At 31.8% G+C, this 17599-nt stretch overlaps 1 protein-coding gene across 1 annotated transcript in view; it reads right to left on the reverse strand.

Moving 5' to 3' along the window:
• Positions 1-216: 216 nt before the first annotated feature.
• Positions 217-17599, reverse strand: part of LOC126884133 (eIF-2-alpha kinase activator GCN1) — a 49139-nt gene continuing 31756 nt past the window's right edge. Inside the window, exons 16-20 of the mRNA XM_050649983.1 lie at positions 13915-14108; positions 11194-11405; positions 10555-10808; positions 2691-2912; positions 217-504 (exon numbers count right to left, since the gene is read on the reverse strand). Coding sequence (XP_050505940.1) covers positions 376-504; positions 2691-2912; positions 10555-10808; positions 11194-11405; positions 13915-14108 — 1011 coding nt within the window. The 3' untranslated portion in view covers positions 217-375. The remainder of the gene's footprint in view (positions 505-2690; positions 2913-10554; positions 10809-11193; positions 11406-13914; positions 14109-17599) is intronic.

Raw genomic sequence — 17599 nt, forward strand, 5'->3', positions numbered from 1 at the left:
TGATCTATTTAATGAAAATATTTTCATCTATTTACTACTTCCGGTTATACCGGAAGTACGCACTGGGCACACTACGCAACATTTTAACTTAAATCATTTATTACTAATGTTTTATGCGTTAAAAAGCCACTCTATTCCCCAGATTTGGTTACCACTGACTTCCAAACTCCAAACCATTTCCAAAACAAAATTACCTTCTTTCAAATGAAACTCCACTTTAATTATATTCTTTAATTTTATAATCTTAATAACATCTATTAACCAAACAAGAAATATTACAATGAGTTTCTTATAAATAAAAAACATTCTATACATCGATACACGGATAGAATGAGGGAATTTGGATTGCGTTTTGACGTCGGCACGTCTTAATGATCAGGTCAATAGGGTGTCGTCGAGTTCTTCTTCCTTGCCTTCGGGCTGTGACATGATCTTCTTTAATACTTTGCTCACCACGTCCGAGAGGGACTCTCTGGCGCCGGCGTCGAGAATACCAAGGCATTTCTGCAACAAAAGAGATATTATGACATATGTATAAAAATATACACTAAGTAAAAATTCGAGATACTTTGTAAAAGTTATATTTAAAATTCCCTAAATAATGGTTACACTAAATCGCAGAACGTTTTCGGATTAAAAAATCCATCATCAGTGTTACTAAAAGCCAAAAAATAGCATGCCTGAGCCACCAAAATGTTTTGGGTAAAAACCCTTTAAGAGGAAACAGTAGCGGTCAACAGGTAGCAAAAACGTGTTCCAAGATTGAGGCTGTACACGTACACGAGATTTGGCACACGTATTCGTAATATAATAGAGAATGGCGGTACAGAGCCCAATTTGAAAAATATATTAATATGTGGAAATTACTCTGTAATTAAATACAATATTAAAAAAACGAGCCTGTACCGCCATTAAGAAGAACAAAAAAATACACTTTCTTCAAATAAACTTTTATCCGATGCCTAGATTTTATGTCATTTTGGGACTACAGTCGAACCCGCTTATTAGAATACCTGTTAAAGGAATATCCCGCTTTAAGGAATAGAAATTTGCGGTCCCGGAACGTTTCTACTTGCCACCAATGATGGGTTATTAGAATATCCCTGTTATAAGAATACTTTTGCTTGGCACGAAGGCTATTCCAATAGGAGGACCCCAAATAACAAAGACATTCAGAAAATTCAGGAGAACAAGGGAAGAAAAGAAGAGGGAGACCACAAAGGAAGTGATTTGATGCCGTCCGGATTGACATAGAAGAAATGGGAACAAGGGACTAGAAAGAACAATTGAAGGACCATAAAAAGTGGAAGAAACTAGCTAGGACTATCGAAGTCAACGGCCTTTAAGGCATGTAGTTCTGTTATACATACAGAGTGAGTTTTATGTATGGAAACACTCAGTTATCTCAAAAACGGCTTACACGATTTTTATAGATTTTGGTAGGTATGGGTTTTCTAATGCGGCCGATATTATAGTGCTAATTACATTGTTGTCATATTTTCCGTTTTTCTCGAAATCTAATGAAGTTTCTTATTTCAAATAGAACACCCTGTATATTTTTTGTGTTTTGAAGTCCCTAAGAAATACTGATAATTTTTCCTGTTATATTCCCTGTACCTAAATACCATAATTTCGGAGTTATTGCTACATTTATTTAAAAAAAAAATTAAACAAATTATAAAAATCAATTTTTTTGACCCAGGTAGGTAAACACTATTTTAGGTTGTTTGGATCATGGGGAATAAAAAAGATCTTCTATAATTTTTCTCTAAAATTAATCGTTTCCGCGTTATAAACAATTTAAAACTGAAAAAAATCGAATAATGACGATTTTCAACGTTCAAGAACACAAATAAACAATTTTATTTTTGAAACTGCGAAGTACCCAAATTCAACCTCAAGTCTTATTTTATCAGATACCGATAAGTAATTTAAGATTGTTTCATTTTAAAACATAATTATTTTAAATGTTAATGCAGCCCGATCGCCCGTCCTCTCATATGCACTTCATTAAAAATTAACAATCAATGTTTTAGAATAAAAAGAGACAAAACATCTTATGGCAAGTTATCAGAAGAAGAGTTGGGCTTGAATTTAGGTACTTTATAATTTCAAAAATTATATTTTTTACTTGTGTTTTAGAACCTTAAAAATCGTCATTATTCGATTTTTTTCAGTTTTAAATTGTTTATTACTCGAAAACGATTAACTTTAGAGAAAAATTACAAAAGACCTTTTTTGTTTCCAATGGTCCAAAGACCCTAAAAATAATATCCACATGGGCCGAGAAAATTGATTTTTATAATTTGTTTAAATTAGAATTTTTTTTTAAATATAAATGTAGCAATAACTCCGAAATTATGGCGTTTAGGTATAGGGAATATAACATGAAAAATAATCAACATTTCCTAAGGACTTCAAAACGCAAAAAATATATAGGGTGTTCCATTTGAAATAAGAAAGTTCATTAGATTTGCAGAAAAACAGAAGGTCTGACAACAATGTAGTTAGCACTATAATATCGAACGCATTAGAAAACCCCTACCTACCAAAATCTATAAAAATTGTGCAAGCCGTTTTCGAGATAATTGAGTGTTTCCATACATAAAACTCACTCTATACTTTATAAGGATGAAATATGTTTGTCTTGTGAATTTTACAAAGGAATCAAACTTTACTGTGAGACTTACCTGGAGCATAGAATCACCGTCTTTTAACCTCAATAACGCGATTAAAGCTATCTCTGAGTTGGCTTTTACGTATGTATTCTTTTCTTTCGTTCCATTTACCAAAGTCGGTATCAACATCTTTAACATATCCGCAGACATCTTTTCTGGGGGAATTATTTTGGCCAAGTGGAATGATACCCTCGCTAGAAGTTGTTTTACGTCGTTGCTATTGTTGTTCATAGCCTGGAATCAAAATGTACATTAACAACAGTCAACGAGTACAAAATTAACAAATATACAGAAATATATGAAACCGCGAAGGTGACTCAGGTAGTAAATCAAGGAGAGGGGACTTCGGTTGGATGCGTTGATGCAAAGAGTAAACATAATTGTAAACATCAGAGTAAAAATGCATTGTGCACGAAATCAGTCGTTTTACGACATTGCCAGATATAATCGTCGAATAATTGTGTTCAAAACCCTTAATTTAAATAAATCTCAAGCCAACCCTGTCCTGCCAGTACTACCTAATTCATCCCCTTCTTATTTTTACCCTTACCCCTACAGACAGACAATTACAGATAGCAATAAAAGTTAATAACAAAAATTGTAGCTAACTTTGAGCTTCACATTACAAAATTAGTTAGAATGTTACAGGGTGTTCGATAACACAGTGGCAGACCAAACTTGTGTTTTTTTAAATGGAACACCCTATATTTTATTTTAAATTCGAAATTCTGTTAACTTCTCCGTCACAAAAATATAAAGACTTGTTATGTTATACAGGGTATTTACAAAGTTATAACCAATTTTATATGAAAATCGTAACAAGTTTAACTCCCTGTATAAATAAAAAGAAGCAAAACAGCAATCGTTTATTAATGCCATATTTTTTTAAGTATTGTCACAATTTTCAAGAATTATTGACATTGCTAATTTTCTTTATATTCAATACAGGGTGAATCAAAACGCAAGTACATTATTTTCTCAGTAATTTTAAATGGAACACCCTGTATTTTATATCACTATTGAAAAGTACCATTACCGTACTTTAATTTTTAGATAACATTCCCTATGTCTAAATTTATTAGTTTTCGAGATATTTTCATTTTTCAATGGACCAGTAGCGTGGCCACCCAAATCACCAGAATTTAATAAACTGGTCTGATTTTTTTGGGGTTACGTTAATAACGAAGTCTATAAAATACCTCCAACAACAAGGGATGAGATGACAAATAGAATACAAAGTGTATTTCGATGTGTTAATTTACAAATGATCGTTTTTAGGCGTGCATTAAGAGGTGCGTTAAGAGGTAATTTTGAACACCTTATGTAATTAAATATTAAAAATATTTTATTAAAAGTAGCTTCTAATTTTTTCAAACATGTTTTTTTTTTGCAAAATGTATTATCATAAATTATTTTTCGTTCTTTATTTGTTTCATTGTTACATTTACATACAAAAGTAGTGTTTAATTGTCTTCACAGAATGTTGTATTTTGTGTTTGTGTGTTTTTTTGTAAAATTTATTACTAATTTTCTTTCTTTATTTGTTACATTTACATAAAATCTAGTTTTTAATTGTTTCAAAAATGTTGCATGTTGTGGTTGTGTTTTTTTTTTGTAAAATGTATTACTAATAAATTATTTTTCTTTCTTTATTTACTACATTGTTACATTGATTACCGGATTGATAATCAGTAATCTTCAATTGTCAATTCAGTAATGGCTTACTTAAAATTTAGACACCTAAAATAATTTGCTCTGAAAAATGAAAATATCTCAAAAACTAATAAATTTGGAGATAGAGAATGTGATATAAAAATTAAAGTACTGTAATATTACTTTTCAATAATGATATAAAATACAGGGTGTTCCATTTAACATTACTGAGAATATAATGTACTTGCGTTTTGACTCACCCTGTATTTGATATAAAGAAAATTAGCAATGTCAATAATTCTTGAAAATTTTGACAATAAATAAAAAAATACGGCATTAATAAACCATTGCTGTTGTGCTTATTTTTATTTATACAGGGAGTTGAACTTGTTACGATTTTCATACAAAATTGGTTATAACTTTGTAAATACCCTGTATAACATAACAAACCATTATATTTTAACCTTTAGAAGTTAACAGGATTTCGAATATAAAATAAAATATAGTGTGTTCCATTTAAAAAAACAAGTTTGGTCTGCCACTGTGTTATCGAAAAACCTGTAACATTCTAACTAATTTTGTAATGTGAAGCCCAAAGTTGGCTACAATTTTTGTTATTAACTTTTATTGCTATCTATTACTATAGCGGATCTATTGAGCTTTACCCCACTAATCAATCATCCTGTATACTTGGATTCGCGACAGAAATTTTTTTTCTCTTTTCTCTACGATCTTTCGACGGATCAACTCGGTACCCGCTCATTCCTTGACGGTACATCTCATCTATCTACAAAGCTCTTTTTTTACCTCTGCCCGCTGAAGGGGTAAACAGCCTTTCATTTGGGCTGAAACGAACAATCAAAAGTCGTGCACGAACAGTTAATTCGCGAGTGACGCCATACACGATTTCGCAGCAGTCAAAACGCGAGGCACGTGGACCGGGAACAGTTAATTCGTGTGTGACCGGCTTTAGTGCTCGCGACAAGGCTTCACAGTTTGGTAAGACTTTATACAGGGTGAGTTTTTAGTGCGGGATAGGTCGATAATTCCATTACGGTTAGAATATCGAAAAAAGTTATTTAGAAAAAATGTAGGCAATGATATTCTCCACGCTTGGAAAATATGTCCATTTCTACAGGGTGATCAATAACAGCGTGGTATATCAAACATATAATTTTTTAAATGGGACACCCTATATATTTTTTCATATTTATATTCCCCTTATAATTCTTGTTCATATAATATAGGGTTTTGAATTACTATACAGAGTATGTAACAAGTTATGACCATTTTTATTTCGAAATCCCTATGATATTAACACCCTGTATATAAAGAAGTAATTCATAGACAATAATTTGTTTTATGTAGTCAGATAAACAATATACTGTAGTTTTTAAATTAAGTCCAATTGAAATCATTGACGAATGTTTGTATACAGGGTGAACTACAAAACCAAATTACGATTTTCTCTATTTTTTAAATGAATCACCCTATATTTTATTTTTAAAAAATATTGTATTTATTATACTCTTTCATTTTTATATAGCATTCCCTATATCTAAACTTATTACTTTCGGAGATATTTTTAGTTTTCTTCAACTTTCGGGAATACATTCAATTTTTCTAGTAGAAATAAGTTGGTATTGAATGATAATTAAACAAAATTATTTTTATTCAATAAATAACTAACACAAAATATAAACCATAGCAATATGCAATGAATGTATCAATAAATGTAATGTAAATCAATAATTAAGGAATTATCATATTTCCCTAATATACAAGAATCATACAATTCCTACAAAAAAAATATAGGTATCTTGTGTATAATAAAATTACAAGATTATTTTTATTTAATAAACAACTCACACAAAACATAAATCAAAACAATATACAACTAATTTAATAGTTTTTAGATTATTATATCAACAGCATTCTAAGCCAAGAAGTTTTTAGTAACACATTCCTAATTGCAGATTGTGACCCGCAGTTATTAATAATATAATTTTCATATTAAATTTCATTAATATGCATCAAGAAATCCCTACTTTGTTAACACTCAAACTAGGTGATCTATAAATGTTTAAGGTGATATTGTTAGAGATTATGTGATTGGTCCACATTTTTTGACCGTTGAGGTTTTTATACGACGGTGCTCCAGTTCTTCCAAAATTGATTTTTTTCAAGTGGGGCTATATAAAAAACCTTGTATACCAGAAGCATCCAACAACGCTTGATGATATGAAAAATAGAATAAAAGAAGCTTTTAATAATACTGACTTACAAAAATGTTAGAAATGTGGCTCGGTCATTTGAATATCGGTTACAAAATTGCATAGACGTTGAAAGTGGTCATTTTCAACATTTACTTTAGACTTATATCCTTAACATCACATTAATTGGTACATTCATTAAATTTTGTTATGGTTTATTATTTTTTTGTTAGTTATTTATTGAATGAAAATATTTGTTATATTATTACATAATACTTATTTGTTAAGTTATTTATATTTATAAGAATTGAATGTATTCCCGGCAAATGAAGAAAACTAAAAATATCTCAGAAACTAATAAGTTTAGGTATAGGAGATGCTATATAAAAATGAAAGAGTATCATAAATACAATATTTCAAAAAAAAAATAAAATATAGGGTGATCTATTAAACAAAAATTGAGAAAATCGTAATTTTGTTTTGTAGTATAAAAGTGCTTATAAAAATGAATGTTCTACTAAAAAATTCTTGGCTTAGAATGCTGTTGATATACCAATCTAAAAACTGTTACATCAGTAGTTGTATATTGTTTTGATTTATGTTTCATGTAAGTTATTTATTGAATAAAAATAATCTTGTTATATTTTTATACAGCGTGTCTACTTAAGTTGGAAACATATGGGAAACTTTTTTATTATTAATTTTACGAAAAAAAGTTATTCTTTATAAAAAGTTCTGCATGTCCCAAAACCTAATATTCAGTCATCAGATATAAAATTTTCTCAATATTATACGAGGTATGTCAAAAGATATGAATTTCGGTCAAGGGTAAAGTACCTTTATTTCTCTCGATATCGAAAAATCTTATGATAAAAAGTTGTTTGGAATAAAAAACTCAGATCAAATATGTAATTACATGCTTCTAATTAAAAAAAAAAATAAAATTTTTTTCCCAACATCGTTTTTAATTAGGTATTAACTCTTTTATTATCCATTTTACGAAAAAACCTTATTCTTCATAAAAAGCTCTGCATGGTTTAAAATTTAGGACACAACCATGATATATCAACTTTTATTAATTTTATACGAGGTGTGTCAAAAAATATGAAATTCGCTGAATATTATAGTACCTTTATATTTCACAATATTTCAATTAGAAGGATGTAATTGCATATTGAAACATTGTTTTTAATTCTAAACAACTTTTTTTAATAACCATTTTCAATATTCTGAAAAATAAAGGTACTTTATTCTTGAGTGAAATTCATATTTTTTGACATACCTCGTATAAAATTAATAAAATGTGATGTCTGATGGTTGCATCTTCGGTCTTAGGGCGTACAGAGCTTTTTATAAAGAATACCTTTTTTTCGTAAAAGTAATAATACAAGAGTTATCGTATGTGTAATAAATAAAAACGAAGTTCAGTATCAATCAATTTGAGAAAAATTTGGAAAATATTTTTTTTCCAATTAGAAGCATGTAATTGCATATTTGACCTTAGTTTCTATTTCCAAACAACTTTTCATAATAAGAATTTTCGAAATTGAGAGAAATAAAGGTACTTTACTCTTGAACGAAGTTTATATTTTTTGACTTACCTCGTATAATATTGACAAAAATTGATATCTGATGATTGAATCTTAGGTTTTAGAGCATGCAGAACTTTTTATAAAGAATAACTTTTTTTCGTAAAATGAATAACAAAAAAGTTTCCCATATGTTTCCAACTTAAGCAGACACGCTGTATACAATACAAAGTTTTTTTTTGTAGGAATTTTACGATTCTTGTATATTAGGGAAATATGATAATTCCTTAATATCACATTTATTGGTATATTCACTGGATATTGCTAAGGCTTATATTTTGTGTTAGTTATTTATCTAATAAAAATAATTTTGTTTAATTATCACTCAATACTAACTTATTTCTACTGGAAACATTGAATGTATTCCCGAAATTTGAAGAAAACTAAAAATATCTCGGAAAGTAATCAGTTTAGATATAGGAAATGCTATATAAAAATGAAAGAGTATATTAAATGCAATAATGTGGAAAAATAAAATATAGGGTGATCCATTTAAAAAAATAGAGAAAATCGTAATTTGGTTTTGTAGTTCACCCTGTATCAGGGTTGCCAGATGAAATTTCAGAATATCCCTAAACGGGAACTTTAATTTCCCCTAGAAATCACTAAATCGTATTAATTTGACCTAAAAAAGAAGAAATTGACAGATGACAGCTGTCAATTTAATTTATAACCTATTAAACACTATGTTTAATCCACTTTAATCATTGATTAGGTAATGTTTTAATGTTTACTTGGGAATATTTATGTCAGCGAACAATAAATAATGACAATAATAATAATATTTGAACAAAAAGATATTTCATAACACCAAAAAATGGCGCCAGCACAGTTTAATAAGTCCCTAGATTTCAAAAAAAAATCCCTCCAGAGCTCCAAAAGCTTCAAAAAATCCCTAGATTCGGGGAAAATCCCTAGACATGGTAACCCTGCCCTGTATACAAATATTCGTCAATGATGTGAATTGGACTTAATTTAAAAACTACAGTATATTGTTTATCTTATTACATAAAACAAATTATTGTCTACGAATCACTTCTTTATATACAGGGTGTTAATCTCATAGTGATTTCGAAATAAAAATGGTCATAACTTGTTAAATACTCTGTATAGTAATGCAAAACCATATATTATATGAACAAGAATTATGAGGGGAATATAAATATGAAAAAATATATAGGGTGTCCCATTTAAAAAATTATATATTTGATATACCACGCAGTTACGGATCACCCTGTAGAAATGGACATATTTTCCAAGCGTGGAGAATATCATTGCCTACATTTTTTTTAAACAACTCTTCTCGATATTTTATACCATAATGGAGTTATCGACCGATCCCGCACTAAAAACTCACCCTGTATATACATATGAATATTGTCTATATAAAACCTTATATATTCCCACTTGAACCTAGCAATCCTCATACATACAGTCCAACCCTGGCATTATATTTTCACAATCTCACATATGTATAAGCTTTATCGTACAAATTGTTTATTTAGAATACATTTAGTATTTTTTAAATAAACATGAATATCATAAGTCATCATCATCACGTAGCGCTACAACCCTGGGTGGGTCCTGGCTGACTGTACAACTTTCTTCCAATTTGTTCGGTTGTCCATCAACCTAGGGTCAAATGGAATGTTCATTTTCCGGAGATCTGCTTGGATGTTATCTCTCCATCGCATTCTGGGACGTTCGAGTGGTCTTTTGCCTGCAGAAATCTCCTCCCATATCAGTCTTACAAGTCGCTAGTGATTTAAATTCTTGGACAATATCGGCATCATTGTAGAGTGCTTTTAATTCGATATTGATTCTGATCCTATATTGGTTTGTGGTGAGGTCCGAAAATGTTTATAAGTATTTTTCGTTCAAAACGTCTCAGCTTTTCTTCGTTTGCTTTATACATATATTTCGTCTTCTCTTCATTCCTTGACGCTCAGCCCTACTTCACTTGTTGCTCCTTCCACTTTGTTGAAAATGTCTTTTATTGATAGGATGGAGTCTACAACGAGACCAATGTTATCTACATAATATGCTACTAATCTTGGGACCTTGCACCGATAGCAATTCTGTTTTTATTTCGGTCGACCTCATGGCTTTCTCTAATACAGGGTTAAAAAGTAGTGGAGATAACGCATCACCCTGTTTTGGTCCACTATTGATTTCAAAGCCGTGAATATCACAAGTGCCGTGAAAAATAGGACACTAAGTGCACAAGCCGGTGAAATTATACACAAGGTTTTAAAACTGTGGGAAGAGGCAAAAGAAAATTTTACTGTGAAACTGGTAACAAATAAAAAACCTAAAAACCTTTGAAACCCAAATGATCTGACAACGTCGCGTAACCAAATTTTTCTATCGGTCTAACCTTGGCAGTTTCAGATATTTTTGTCGTCTTATACAGTGCCTTACCCTAACGAATGGTACCAGTAGGTTGCTGGGAATGGGTTCTTCGCTCATCAACAAAAACTGTAAGAGATAACCACAGGATCGTATGGCGATTTGATTGATAACGACTGATTGAGAAGATAATTGACTTAGTAACGTTTGAATCAACTTTGCTCTGTATTGCTCGTCCCATAAACTTACAGCAGCTTCTTTTAAAGCCACCGTTAGTGCTGAACCTCTGCCTTCTTTCAGGGTATTGTTAGCTGAACTATCATCACCTGAAACAAACAAGCGAAAGCGCTATAAATATACTTTAGAGAGATAATAAATTTACATTCAAGATGCAGTAGAAATACACAAATCAAGACACGTTAAATGCTACTAGGAGCACTCCTAGTTTGATTATATTATTTACCCCAATGAAGGAAGCGCCAAATCGCCAACATTTCTTATGAGAATGAGTTGCAATGTCAGTGTAGAATGATGAATGACTGAATGAATCGTTGCGAATATGGTGCATTAGGTGGGCAGCGAGAAAGCAGTGTTGTCATTTATAGTGCGTATATCTAATTGAAAACTAAACAGTCTGTATATAATTTCAAAGCTTGTTTTCAAGTATATGCAACCACTACAATAAATATTGATGGAATCAACTATACTTACATAGAATATGTTCGAATAGAGTGGACTCCAACTGATCCGGTGGTAGATACTTGCATAGGGCACCCAAACAACCGGCAGCACACTTCCTGACAGTATCGTCTGGTACTCCCAGATATGAAACTAGAGTAGCATGGATCTGCTTCTTCAAAGGCTCTGATATTTTGTCGCCTGCAGGAGTTATTATACCTCTCAGTGCGTGCATGGTCGTTTCTCTAAAAATTCATATTAGTTTTATTATTTTGATCGGATAATGGGAGAAACACATAATAGTCCAATCAACAGCCATTTTCTCTTTTTTATTTTTGAGAATTTTGAGAAACAATGTCGATTTCCTTGAAAATTTGGAGTTAGGCAGTAATTAAAACCTTTGCCAAAATCTACCCTATGCCGAACTGCGCTTTTGCCCTGGGTGTGAAAATTTTTTAATCAAAATAACTATGGAAATCGATAGAGTGACCAATTCTGAGTAAATTTTGTTCTATACAATTTTTTTTTAAATTGAAACTTTCCAAGTTATTTGCGATTGAAACTATGCATTTTTCATTGAAAAAACTCACGTTTTATAACTGTTCTTCATGAATAACTTTAAAAAATTTGATTTTATAGAAAAAATCATTAAAAACAAAATTGTGGCTAATAAAAAAAACAAAGCGATTCGCGTCTGAAAGACCTATGTAAACCCAATAACGACTGAGTTATTGCTCTTTAAAGGATGGTTTTTTTGAAGAACGTCGAAATGGAGAACCTTTAATCCCAAATAACTCGAATGTGGTGCAATTTTTTGGGAAAACTTAAAAGACATCTTTTAAAGTTCATTAAAAAGCGTTTCAAATAAGCTCGATAAAAGTTTTTTTACATAAGAACTGACTGACTTATGACGAAAATAAAGTCGCTCTCTGCTTTTTTCTTGTTGAAATGTAAAAATGAAGCCCTCGTCGCCGTCGTTACAATCCTAATAGAAATTAATAGCTTTCCACTTGAAATTAACTTTATTTAGGCGTAATTGATACGATCCATGTGATTTGACCGGTTTGGAATGTTTAGTTTAGAAAAAATAGTTGATTAAATTGAAAATGACATTTTTAAAATTAAAAAAAGTGAATTTTTCTTAAATAAATCTAAAAGTATATAATATGAAAAAATGTTTCAAATATTAATTGTATAATTTCTTTTATTAAAAATATTGATTTTTTTTTGTTTTTCTATCATGAATACTTTTAGGTTTATTTAAGAAAAATGCACTTTTTCTTTAAATTATAATAATGTCATTTTCGATTTAATCAACTATTTTTTCTATACTAAGCTTTTCAAACCGGTCGAATCACATGAATCGTATTAATCATACCTAAATAAAGTTAATTTCAAGTGGGAAGCTATTTATTTCTATTAGGATTGTAACGACGAGGGTTTAATTTTAACATTACAAAAATAAAAAAGCAGAGAGCGACTTTATTTTCGTCATAAGTCAGTCAGTCCTTATGCATAAAACTTTTGTCAGAGCTTATTTGAAAAATTTTTTATTGAGCTTTAAAAGATGGGACATCTTGGTTATTAGTGCACCCTATGTAACGCACAGCTGAATCTTCTGTTTGTGCGTCACAGTGTTGCCATGCCATTTCTTTCATAATTTCAATCAATGTTAAATGTACCTACAAGAATAATAGAATAAGAACGTTTACTTCTCCGTCATTATACTAGGTAGAATGACAAATGAGGTGTCAAATGAAAGCTTATAATCCAAGGATAGTACTAAAGGTGAGAAATTAGACCTATATTGTCTGTCCCTCAAAAAATAAGCGTTATATTGGGGATTTCTAATGTCGACATTAAAAGTTGCACTATTTTTTTTCTATAAAACATTTTGATCTAAAACTTACTAGAAAACTTCTTTGTACTCTCTACTTTCAAATAAACGTGATTAAGAAGCTAAATTTTAAACTTCGTCACACAACTTTTGCGATTAAACTTTGCAATGCAGAAATCCGCATCTTTTTCTTTGAAAAATTCATAACCTTTATCATGATAAGAATAAAAACTTGAAGTAGGTACCTTTGCCTTCAGAAATGTTAGAGCTATATACTGTAAAAATTTTAGAAAAAAATATTAAAATGGAACAGAGTTGTAGCGAGGTAAACGCAAAAAACGTGATTTAATTTTTTTTATTTTTAGGTTAAAATTGCGATTTTGACAATGTTCCTTCCCCCACAGAAAATTCAACATAAACCTCATTTTCGTTTTCAGCACCCTCGAAAATATAAAGCATGAATAAAATTAGCCATTCACCCCTCCGTGGTCAGTATCTCGAAAACTAAGCGCTTTTTTGAGGGTGTCCCGCTCGTGTATAATATCACAAAAAATTGTAACGTGATAGTATGAAAAAATAGAGGATACGGCAACGGTGTTACAAGTGATGGTCGGATCCAATGCCAAAATCTACACAGACATATTAGGGTGCACTAATATCCAAGATGTCCAAAAGATGTCTCTTAGATTTTCCCAAAAAATTTCACCACATTCGAGTTATTTGAGATTGAAGGTTCTCCATTTCGAGGTTCTTCGAAAATAACCATCATTTAAAAAGCAATAACTCAGTCGTTTTTGGGTTTACCTATTTTGTGGATAATAAAATGGTTATTCATTTTTGAATAATAAAGAACTGGAAGAACTATAAGGCTTCAAGGCCTGTTACGTTTTATAAATAAAATAATTCTATATACTCACCTAATAGAAATATCCTCGGTATTCTTAATAGTATTGTGCAGCTCCATGAAGAGTGGGTCTGCCCTTTGATGGATTACTATGAGATATCCTAAAGCCGTCGCAGATTTCAATCGAACAGCTCGATTGGGGTCGTTCAGAGCTTTCACGAACGTCGTTTGTAATTGTGGCAAGAATTGTTTCAGCATTATTCCAACCTAAAGTCACAAATATATAAGTCATGCTAATAATAGTCAAGTCAAAAAGGATTCAACATTGGAAATTAATTATAATAGATGATAAATTTTGATTTGTTTTACTTTATAGGCCTGGATCCCGCGTACCAAAAAAGTTCATTAATAGCAAGCTAAAAATTTGTTAATAGCTTAACGGTGTCTAGTCGGACATTGATATACGGGAACACTGGAACAGGGAAATTTTTAATTGTGAAACAGGTTACATGTTTCGAACGTCAGACTACAAAAACGGCACATGTATTTTGTCGGATAGAACTTCCAATTGATTTGTTACCCTTTCACCAACGTATTTGTCGGACAAACATTTTTTCATATATTATATAAAGTTTGCTATTGAATAAACTTAAAAACAACCTGCTGGTTTTCACAATCATAAACTTGTCAGGATGACATGTTCCACAATTAAAATCACGTTCCACAATTAAAACTTTCCCTGCGCCAGTGTTCCCATACATCAAAGTTTGTCCGACTAGACACCGTTAAGCTATTAAAAAATTTTCAGCTTGCTATTAATCAACTTTTTTTTGGTACGCGGGATCTAGGTCTATTACTTAGAAATAGAAATATCTTTATTCTCGATTGAAAGACAAATACATGATTTAAATTGTTTAACAAACACGTCTATTCATATGCTGGTCAGAGTGTATTGGGACCGTGCAAGTTCGGCAAAGCGACACCTGGTTTCTACGCTCAGCAACATTTTTCGCACTTTTAATTATATTGGCCAATCATATTAGTCCTGGTTACTGGATAATTGTCAATGCCATAGTCCAAAAAAAATAATAAGAAGAAAAAATAAGATTTAGATTATGTTATTAAAACGTAAACAATTGTATGTAGTAAATAAAATTAGTTATTAAAATGCAGTACTGCTGACAGTAGTTATGAAATATACGTCAATTTGACAATTTCAATTGACAAGATGAATTATTTAAGAAAGTTGCAATATTTCTCCGCTATTCGCGCACGATCGTTTCTCGTATCCCCTCCAAGTACTTGCACACCGCGAATAATACGAGGGCTGAGAACCATAAGGTTCCAAACGCCATTTCACAAATTTTTCAGGAAACAAATTTTTAATTTTAAACTGTCATAGTAGTCGTCGCTGGGCCATTGAAGTGTAAACATCGTTAAAGCGCTCCGAAAAAACCGGTGATTAAGAATTCTAATTATCTTATCAACAACAATAAAAAACCCATTAGCAATAAGTGAGAGAAACAAAACAATATGTTCCCTTCGGGGAATCTTATTGGGTTCAGAAATGGACAACCAGTTTATCAACAACAAAACATACAGAGTGATCCAATAAATCTACAAATAACACAAACAACCAATAACCAACTACAGTGGCAGCCAACAATGATGAACCAACCAGAAAATGCAATGAACATGAATATGCCAACTATGCAACAACAGTATCATACAACTCCCATACAGACAGCAAATACAAACTATCTCTCTCAACCAGTTCAGCAGCAAATGCCGACATCAAGTAAAAATAGTGCAAATATCGAAGACAGAGAAACTCACTATATGACATCAACCAGCGAAGATGAAGAAGAAAATCAGACAAACAGTAAAAACGCTTGGCAAGTCATGGGAAGCAATAAAAGGAAGAAAATACATAACAACAAACCAAATCCAAGCGAAATTGAAACATGTAACCGATTCCAACCGCTGTCGAAAGAAACAGAAGAAAATACTGGAAACGCAGAAACCAACAAAATACCAAAACCTCCACCAATATTTGTACACGGGGTACAGGATTCCAACGAGATGACAAAGCAATTAGACGAAATAGCGAAAAAAGAAGAATACCAGACAAAAAGTTTAATAAACAACGTTGTCAAAATAAATTGTGACACACCAGAAATATACCGAAAATTGGTTAAGGAGTTCAAGGAAAAAAATATATACCATCACACGTACCAACTAAAAGAAGAACGAGCCTACAGAATCGTGATCAGATACTTACATCACTCAACCAATACTGATGACATAAAAAGTGAGCTATCTCAGTTAGGGCACAAAGTGAGAAACATAGTTAATGTAAAACAACAAAAAACCAAAGAACCACTTAATCTCTTCTTTGTAGATTTAGAACCCGCGCAAAACAATAAAGATGTCTATAATATAACAGGCCTACAGAACAGAGTAGTACACATAGAACCTCCACGAACTCAAAAAAACAGTATAATACAGTGCACGAGATGCCAACAATATGGACATTCCAAATCATATTGTAATAAACCATTCGTCTGTGTAAAATGCGGAGGCTCACACAATACCACCACGTGCAAAAAGTCAAAGGAGACGCCAGCCATATGTGCTTTATGCAATGGAGGCCACCCAGCCAATTATAAGGGATGTGATCACTATAAGAAACTTACCAAAGGAAGCAACAAAAACAATGGAGAGCATCAAAACCCATCAGCAATCTACACAAGAGATATATACACAAGAAACACACAACAACTATCCAATCCACTGCCCCAGGGCTTGAGCTACGCTGAAGTAACTAAACACAACCAAACAGAAGATACAACCACTGTGTTAAACAAGTTTTTGGAAGAATTCAAGAATCTATTCAACCAACTAATCCAACAAAATAGCATGGTCCTCAACATGCTTACCATGCTTATGAACAAAATGAAATAATGGCTAAGTTTCTTCGAATAGCCCAATGGAATGCCAACGGCCTTCCAAGCCATACAGAAGAAGTGAAAATATTTCTAGACATAAATAAAATTGACATATTTTTAATTAGTGAAACGCACTTTACGAACAGAACTTATTTTAACATACCTAAATATAAACTATATCATACTGAGCATCCTGACGGCACAGCCCACGGAGGTACAGCAATACTCATCAAAGAAAATATTAAACATCATGAACTACTGAAGTACAAAGAAGAACACATCCAAGCAACGACAGTAAGCGTTGAAGCACTTCCATATAATGTCAACGTAACAGCTGTGTACTGCCCTCCTCGCCATAATCTAAAACGAGAACACTATGAAGAATTTTTCCAAACTTTAGGACCAAAATTCATTGCTGGGGGAGATTACAATAGCAAGCAAACCTTGTGGGGGTCACGACTTATAACAACAAAAGGCAGAGAACTGGCACATGTTATACAAAATAAGAATTACTCATTTATCTCAACGGGCAAACCAACATACTGGCCGACCGATCCCAACAAAAAACCAGATTTATTGGACTTCTTCATAACAAACGGTATTGGTATAACTTATACAGATATAACACCAAGCTATGACCTAACTACTGACCATAGCCCAATAATAGCAACGGTAAGTACAACAGTTATCACTAAAAAACCAAAACTCCACCTGCACAACAATAAAACAAACTGGGACACTTACCGACAAATAATTCACGATACTATCGAAATAACAACGAGGCAGAAAAAACCGGAAGAAATAGAAGAG

The sequence above is a fragment of the Diabrotica virgifera genome, chromosome 4, assembly GCF_917563875.1.
Source record: "Diabrotica virgifera virgifera chromosome 4, PGI_DIABVI_V3a".
Classification (NCBI taxonomy): Eukaryota; Metazoa; Arthropoda; class Insecta; order Coleoptera; family Chrysomelidae; genus Diabrotica; species Diabrotica virgifera.